The sequence below is a fragment of the Ceratina calcarata genome, unplaced genomic scaffold (assembly GCF_001652005.2).
Source record: "Ceratina calcarata isolate Rehan_Ccalc_2016 unplaced genomic scaffold, ASM165200v1 scaffold842, whole genome shotgun sequence".
NCBI classification, from domain to species: domain Eukaryota; kingdom Metazoa; phylum Arthropoda; class Insecta; order Hymenoptera; family Apidae; genus Ceratina; species Ceratina calcarata.
The window spans coordinates 2,326-10,233 of record NW_017179756.1 but is presented as its reverse complement, the minus strand read 5'-3'; the positions used below and the strand labels follow the sequence as shown (position 1 = coordinate 10,233).

Here is a 7,908-nt window from a genome sequence, read left to right as displayed (position 1 = left end):
CCTCTTTTTCAGTCTAGTAGAAATCGAGCTACAAAGCCCGGACGAAATGGACACGAGCTTACAAGACATCGTCCACGCGATGATGAAGCAATCGACGCAAATTAACAGCAGTTATCCAAACCCTGAAGTGATACCGCATTCGATCTTCGGCGTACGGGACGTGGGCTTGTCGAACGTTAAACCAAACCCAGCTGTGGAAGACAGGCAGGTTCTATCGAGCCCGAAGTATCAGAACCACGACGAGAAACTGTATTATTTAAAGAGCAGACCGAAGGTTTACGTGAACGTGAGAGGACGCAGTGGCTCGTTTCGTAAAGAACCGAAGACCACTTCGTATCCTTTAGAATATTTACGAGTGACACCGTCCGTTCGAAGACAGACCGACTGGAGGTCGAAGAAAATCGTGAAGAAGTTCAAGCATCAAACTGATGAATATAAGAAACTAGGGAGGGACGGGAACGATAAGAAAGTGAACAGATTAGCAGTGGTTTATGACATCGACGATGGATCAACAACGGAGAATTCTATGGTCACTTCTAGCGAGTTGCCGAAGCAGATACCTGCACCGCCTTCGAGAGTTCAGAGCAGAGTTATGACGCAGACGACTCCCGTTCAGAGATACGCTTTGATGAGAACTAACACGTTGCCCGGTTACGCTTTCCTCGATGTTTGATGCATATTTTTTTTTATATGTATTGAAAACACCCAAGAGATACTACATACTACCATAAGAGTGACAGTGCCCGTGTAACTATTGGGACAGTGAATGGGACCCAATGGGACTCGAAACATAAAAGCTAGGAAAAATATTTTTATACTGAAATTATAGGCACTGACGTCCTCTACAAGGAAGATTCTGTGCTTCAAATAAAAGTTTTAGGTACAGCTATTACCTATAAAAAAGACCGTATACAATTTTCTTCTATCTCTAATATGTCAAGAGTAATCGATTAATTATTTCGTTTATCGTCAATTATTCTTTAACGAATAGATTATACGGCCGGTTCAGCATCGACGAGTATTCTGCTTTCTATTTTTTACGTCGGTGGCAATATATATTTGAGGACATAAAAAATTGCAGAACTTTTCATGGGACACAAAGTCACGTAAGGCTGCCACTCTTTAGTATCTCGGTGTAGAAAGGAACAGCAGCGCGCAAAAGTATGTAATACTACAGCCCTTAGATTTGATCAGTGATTATGGATTGTGCAATTTTGCAGTTATTACTGCTCGGAATATTTATTAGTCAAGAAAGATACTTATGTAAAAAAGAGGATTCAACAATAATTTATTTTGTATATCATGTAACTCGGTCGAAATTAGTTTGAAACTAGTTTCGATCATATTTGAAAATAATTTATTCGACTCCTACGATATCTAAAATAACTTATTGACATCCTAATTTTAAAGAGCGCCTCCTCACAGGGAACTTTGATATTTTTTTAAGCCTTGTATTGTACATAAATGTATATGCGGTTCGACATAAATTAGGTATTTAATTAAATAGATTTAAGTAAAGCACTACGTTCAATAAATGATTACTTAAAAGCAACCATCCATGCAATCATTCTAATAAAAGATCGAAGTAACAATCGGACTCACCTGTTCAGCCTTTAGTGTTAGCTCGATGAAGATCTGCTGCAGCTTCTCGTTCACGAAATTTATGCAGAACTGCTCGAAACCGTTCGTGTCGAAGATCTCGAACCCATATATGTCCAGAATGCCGATCTCCAGACCGCTGGCCGTGGTTTCCATGGCTGCGTTAATTTTCTGTAAAATAAAATAAATACTTTGTTCATCATTGAGCTTAGCAAAAAATCTTTTGAACAAGAGTTTCAGGTACTGCTATGCAAATAAGCCTCTATACAATTTCTTTTCTATCTCCAATACTTTAGGAGTAATCGGGAAAAAGAACCGATAATTTTTTACTGTCTTACTTTTTATTAACACAGTTTTAGGAAGATTTGAACCAGAAAACATACACACGAACTTTGCTGTGAAGATATACTTACTTTAACAAGATAATCAAACAGCCTAGCGTAGATATCCTTCGCTAGCGCGTCTCGAGTGTACAGAGCTTGTTCCACGTTCAATGTAACATCCACGCACTCAGATTGGCTTCCCCATTTCGACTCGAATTCGCGAGATATCAATTTGTGAGCCAACTGAGTCGCTGATATTTCAAGCAAATGAGCCGGGAATTCGAGAACTGAAACAACAAATAAAATCAAAATTTAAATAAGAATTATCGTGATTAAATCGAAAGCAGAGAACTTTTGTAAACAGTTTCATGCCTTAACAAACATGTTATGAATTTTATTTGTCGTCTAAAAATAATTAATAATGCTCACATCTATCATCGGCGATTTGTGAGTAATTGCCATTTTCACTGAATTCAATATTTCCTATGTGCAGCACTCCGGCGACCAGTTGAAAGATATCGTGCACCTCCGAGTCGTTTATTCCCATCACACCCAGACCTGTAACAATAAACAAATATTTATCAAATAAAAATATAACAGAGTCTTCATTCTTGAATGATTTAATTAATACTTCAATTCACCTTTCAATGTTGCTTGGAAATCGTGGACGTCGTTTATGTCTTCAACCTTGTAGTTTTCACCGTAATTGAGATAGTTATAGTGGTTGACACTTGACAATCCAAAGTCAGCTGAAAAGATATTTTCACGTACAAATTATAAACCATGCTACAAATGACGAATGCGAGTAGAAATGCAAATGAATTATCAGAGAATCGTTTTACTCACATTTCAATTGCTGATTAGCACCAATCGCCAGTTGATAGAACACGTGGAAGTTTCGTTCGCCAACGTTATGACAAGTGACACGGGATTTTTCCAATAAGAAATTCGAGATTTTCCCACCGGTCGGCTGACCACCATCGTCAAATTGCATTTCCACATACTTACCCTGAAATAAATACATGTTTCAAGAAAAAAAGATCAAACAAGCTTCTTTATTAAAATTTCTATCTTGAATCATTATTTAATTATCGTACATAAAAGGATCTTAAAACATACATACAAATCTGCTACTGTTGTTGTTCCTTATGGTCTTCGCGTTGCCGAAGGCTTCTAGCAAGGGATTAGATTCGAGAATAACGTTCTTCACTTTTTGTACTTGAGTTCCGCCGCCACTGACTTTCGCGATGTAAGACATGATGCATTTCGCTGCCACAGTTTTACCAGCACCAGATTCTCCGCTGTGATTCAATAGAGTTTCAAAAGTAGCAAAAATAATAATGAATAATAATATTAAATATTTACCTAATGATAACACACTGACTTTCCTTGTCGATTAACATATTTCTGTACATACTGTCTGCCAATCCGTATATGTGCGGAGGATTTTCATACGGTACCTAAACCATATTTTCATTGATAATTAATACTCTTTAAATTACGAATAAAATAGGACGTTATTATGAGACTTACTGCTCCTTGATAAATCTCAACTTCCTTGTCCCCGAAATACGGCATTTGTTTAAAAGGATTTACTGACACTAACACAGGACCGATACACGTCTACATGAAATGTTATTAAGGGAACTATTTTTTATAAACGCATGCAAAATTCTTATTGATCTTAGAATGATAGTTTTGTAGAAGATGTAAGAAATAATTATAACAAGAATGTTTAAGGATACGAATATGTAATCGTCCATGTATCTCTTTCGGAGATTCTCCGTGATAGCATCCTCCGTAATTTTTGGAAGTAGCACCATATCGTCCACACCGGACACCTTGACATTTTGACTCTGCCAATGATACATCTGCAAAAAGACAAACAACGTATCGTAAACATCCACAATTTCTACTCACTGTATTTTTCTGTAATTTTAAGAGAACACATAAAATGATAGAAAAAGAAGCCAGAAACCAGAAATGGTGTTTATTGAATTTAGGTTTGAAGTAATTCCAAAAATAAAACGTCAACGTTTTAAGCCCGATAGGTAGAGTCTTTTATCCCTTGAAGGATTTATGATAGGGACTGGATCTGCACGTGGCCGGACTGTTTAAGTGTTTCGACAATCTGGACGGCAGACTGGTGACTCGAAGTCACGCATCGGTCGTTCAAGGATTCATTGTTTGGAAAAGCGAGAAAGTTTCCAGGTGGCAAGCAACCCGGCGTTTAGCTTAATGAATAGAACCTCAGTTCAAGAGTCAGAACGTAAAAGTTGAAGATTCTCTGCCTATAATAAACTCCAGAACATTGACAATGAAATATTTTTTAACGTACATTTTCATTCACACAATATGTGTGTTCCTATTTTTTTGCAATCTAACCGTAGAATTTTATTAGAAAATTTAAACTCCTAACGTGAGAGCATAGAACCTGATTTCCATACGAAGCTGCGAATTGATAGCAAAATATCGATTGTAAAGGGAAAAAATAAATTTCCGGTACCGGGAATCGAACCCGAGCCTCCTGGGTGAAAGCCAGGTATCCTAGCCACTAGACCATACCGGAGAAGTTGAGAACCTTACTTCTCAAATTCGTTGATGCTAAGTAAAGTGTTGAATCACAGGTTTTAATAAAAACAAATTAAAACTTGCTGAAAAATAGGAAAAATACGATTAATTGAGGAAAAATATGAGAGATTTAATTAGGAACGAGCTAAGATCTTCGATGTACGACAATTTTATATACTAATATTTGTATTAGAAGTGATTCGGTTCATAAGTAACATTGACAATGAATTACAAATCTAAATATTAATTAATATTCTACTATTCTTCCCAAACCAGGGACCGGAGGTTCTCAACTTCTCCGGTATGGTCTAGTGGCTAGGATACCTGGCTTTCACCCAGGAGGCTCGGGTTCGATTCCCGGTACCGGAAATTTATTTTTTCATTTTGCTCCTTTAAAATTGTTACAAATTTCTATGTTAATATTTCAAATCGCACATACGTACTACTTCGAAATGTCAAACACTCTTTTGCAATTAACATGCTGAAAACAATGTGATATGTAATCTTCTAACTACAGTTAATTATTGCAGATAAATGGTACAAAAATAAAATAACCATTACTCGAATTTCTTCTACCCACTATTCAAACACTTAGACTTAAATGTTCTTAAACAACGGATACATCCAAGTAACAGCCAAGGCTACCCGTTTATGATCAATTATAAAAGAGCGAAGCAATATCATTCAGTTTAATGCACAGTACAATCAAAGATATCTGTCGAAACGAATTAGGAATTTTAATTTACTTCTTGAAGCTCTACGGTTGAAAAATACAATCTAACTTTACTATTTGAAAAATAGTTGTTCAGTTTTTAAACATTAAGTACTGATTTAGATTTTCTATTCAGTGGAATGTATGGAATCTGTCACAACTAAACAAACGATGTAATTAGTATAAACTGCAGACATATGATGACAATACCAATGACGAAAGTGAAACTTCGTGTCAGTCCATGGTCGTTCGAAATTGAACGACACTGAGACTATAAATACGATTCGCTATTAATTATCATTAATTTGCCAAGCTAAACATGGTCTTATTGTCAGTAAGGGTCAGGCACGAGTATATTGATCTAACTCTCTCGCTTAGATCAGGTCGCATATACATAATTCGATTAGATCGAACTCGATTAGGCTGTTTTATTGACGCAATGAGACGTTATTCTCTAATTAATTCCCAATTACTTTCATATGCCAGATTTCATTCTAACTATTTATCTATTTTCATGTATGTCGTATAATATTAATAATTCTTCATGGACCGAATGATTGATTGACTTTCAATCTTCAACTTTCATTTTACGTACAAATAATTTATATCTATATCAATCAGAAGGCTTCCTATTTTTTCATTAATTTGGAATATATTTTTAGGTTAGATTTTACTATAATGTTATAAGATTTAATTCTTTAGACGATCTAACAACAATTTAACATGTTATGATTATTACTCAAACTCTGTAGAATACATACATGTCTATAGAACGTGTATAATCTATCGTGTTTGTTGTATGCGAAGTATTACTCAACCGTTGATAAGATAAGAGATTGTAGTCACTTATTTTATCAAAGCAATCTCATCGCATTGGGACTATCATCGAACAAAGAATTTTCATTAAAAATTGCACTGTACAAAAGCTTAGATCTCTATAAAATCACGTAATATAATATCAAATAGTCTATTTATTATAATTTGTGCATTTCAAATCACTGGAAAATGTAACGCGGTTAATAAAAATAAATAATCAGAGTTCGTGTTAAATGAGAAAGCTAAACAGCTGAAAGATAGCTGGACGATCCGTAACACTTACTATGTATGTCTTCGAAGGTAACGGGCACCAGTTGATTTCCTAATAGCACTATTTACTTTACAGACTATTTACAGTAGGAACAAATAAGTCAGGAAAACAGCACTCCGGTTTCTCACTGCGTACCCATGCATCGCGTGTGCTCGTCCGACATCCTAGGTCCGATTTGAATATTACTGTTTAGACAATTCGTAGAAAGATACGCGAGTCGAGAAAAACGCAACGTGAACGATGAACGCTGACTGCTGACTGACGGCGCGGCGGTGAGTCAGTAGTCGGCGGCACTGTGTGTATCTGTCGCACAAAACCGTTGCGATAGGCAATGGTGTGAGTGCGTGTCTATGCGCGTTTGTATGGGTACGCCTGTACGCGTCAGCCTTACTTACTTGCGTACACTTACTCAGAGCAGGGAACGTGCTCTTCATTTGTAATCATTCAAGAATGTAATTCCTCATTCAGTCATTACGGACTTCCTCCGGCGATTATATTTAAACGTTTTCGAATCAACTTTACCGTTTAGTCATTGTTCAATAAATTTTCAAATCAACACACCTTTCACTGATTATTTTAAGAAGCTCTCATGTCTCTGGCTATTATTTTATAATTAAATCAGCAATGAGGAAGGCCTTGCATGGGCACTAAGAAGAAAATACCTAATATAGAACGCTATCTACGTAACTATTGTATTCCATAAAAAGTATGTGCAGAAAAACAGAATCTTTTTTACTGTCTCTGTTGAAATATTATTTATTGACCTAGTCACGAGGGATAGAGAGATTACTGTGCTCGATTTTCATTCAGAGAGTAAAGATAACCGCACGTTAAAACAAAATTCAGCGATATGATTGCAATACAGAGAATTATAATGTAAGAGTCCCAGATGCAATCCTAATGAGCAGAGCAGTAGCTCATCTCCGCGATTAATAGAGCTAATGCCATACTTTAATCAATAGATAAAAATAGAAATTAAAAATTGATATGATTGTAATATATACCATGAATCCTGGAAATTAGTATCGGATATTGGGATTCCGGGTTGGTACTGCGTCGTCGATCCTTGCCACGACTGATAAGCCCGACGTCACGAAGTTGCATTGCACGTGTCCTGCGATCCGATCCTGATGACCAGCCCAGCAGGTCGTCTCGCCAATTGATGGGGTTAATGCTATATGTATTTTAAGGAATGCACGAAGATAGAAATTCAGAAGTTATTGTAGGCTTTCAAGGTTGCTCGTGATGTTTGTAACGGGAACACTGTAGATCAGTGGTGAGCAAACTTTTTTAATGGGGGGCCACAAAATTTAAGAAATTCTAGAGGAGGGCCAGAATTATAGAAAAAATGCACTTTATACTTCTCGACCGTGAAAACGTAATTATAGCGGGCCATATACTATCCATGTCGATGGGCCCTCGGCGGGCCGGATTAAATAATTTCGCGGGCCGGAGTTGGCCCGCGGGCCGTACTTTGCCCACCACTGGTCTACACTGACGACACGACAACGACAGGCTGGGTTTTTTGAGGTGGTGGGGCGGCCGAGCCAGTACCGTAGCCTTCACAACTGCTTTTACACGTTTTTCCCTATACTCTCAGTTGCAAAGGCTACGGT

The 7,908-nt window shown here is 37.1% G+C and overlaps 2 protein-coding genes and 2 non-coding genes across 6 annotated transcripts in view; 2 read left to right on the top strand and 2 right to left on the bottom strand.

Annotated features, from left to right (window-relative positions):
* The window catches only part of LOC108631168 (uncharacterized), a 6,210-nt gene extending 4,658 nt beyond the window's left edge, over positions 1-1,552 (top strand). Inside the window, exon 3 of the mRNA XM_018034907.2 lies at positions 13-1,552. Within this exon, the coding sequence (XP_017890396.1) occupies positions 13-673 (661 nt within the window). The 3' untranslated portion in view covers positions 674-1,552. The remainder of the gene's footprint in view (positions 1-12) is intronic.
* The window catches only part of LOC108631167 (unconventional myosin-Ie-like), an 11,717-nt gene extending 4,089 nt beyond the window's left edge, over positions 1-7,628 (bottom strand). The window contains exons 1-10 of one of the 3 annotated variants that reach the window (XM_026818683.1): positions 7,297-7,628; positions 3,668-3,793; positions 3,456-3,545; positions 3,288-3,382; positions 3,046-3,223; positions 2,769-2,931; positions 2,564-2,671; positions 2,352-2,480; positions 2,013-2,209; positions 1,603-1,770 (exon numbers count right to left, since the gene is read on the bottom strand). In XM_026818683.1, coding sequence (XP_026674484.1) covers positions 1,603-1,770; positions 2,013-2,209; positions 2,352-2,480; positions 2,564-2,671; positions 2,769-2,931; positions 3,046-3,223; positions 3,288-3,382; positions 3,456-3,545; positions 3,668-3,793; positions 7,297-7,299 — 1,257 coding nt within the window. In that variant the 5' untranslated portion in view covers positions 7,300-7,628. Of the gene's footprint in view, positions 1-1,497; positions 1,771-2,012; positions 2,210-2,351; positions 2,481-2,563; positions 2,672-2,768; positions 2,932-3,045; positions 3,224-3,287; positions 3,383-3,455; positions 3,546-3,667; positions 3,794-6,304; positions 6,547-7,296 lie in introns of those variants that run through there. The other 2 variants (XM_026818682.1, XM_018034906.2) reach the window with 2 other exon arrangements.
* Positions 4,420-4,491, bottom strand: TRNAE-UUC (transfer RNA glutamic acid (anticodon UUC)). Its single transcript has one exon. It is a non-coding gene; the product is annotated as a tRNA-Glu (tRNA).
* Positions 4,791-4,862, top strand: TRNAE-UUC (transfer RNA glutamic acid (anticodon UUC)). Its single transcript has one exon. It is a non-coding gene; the product is annotated as a tRNA-Glu (tRNA).
* Positions 7,629-7,908: the final 280 nt, after the last annotated feature.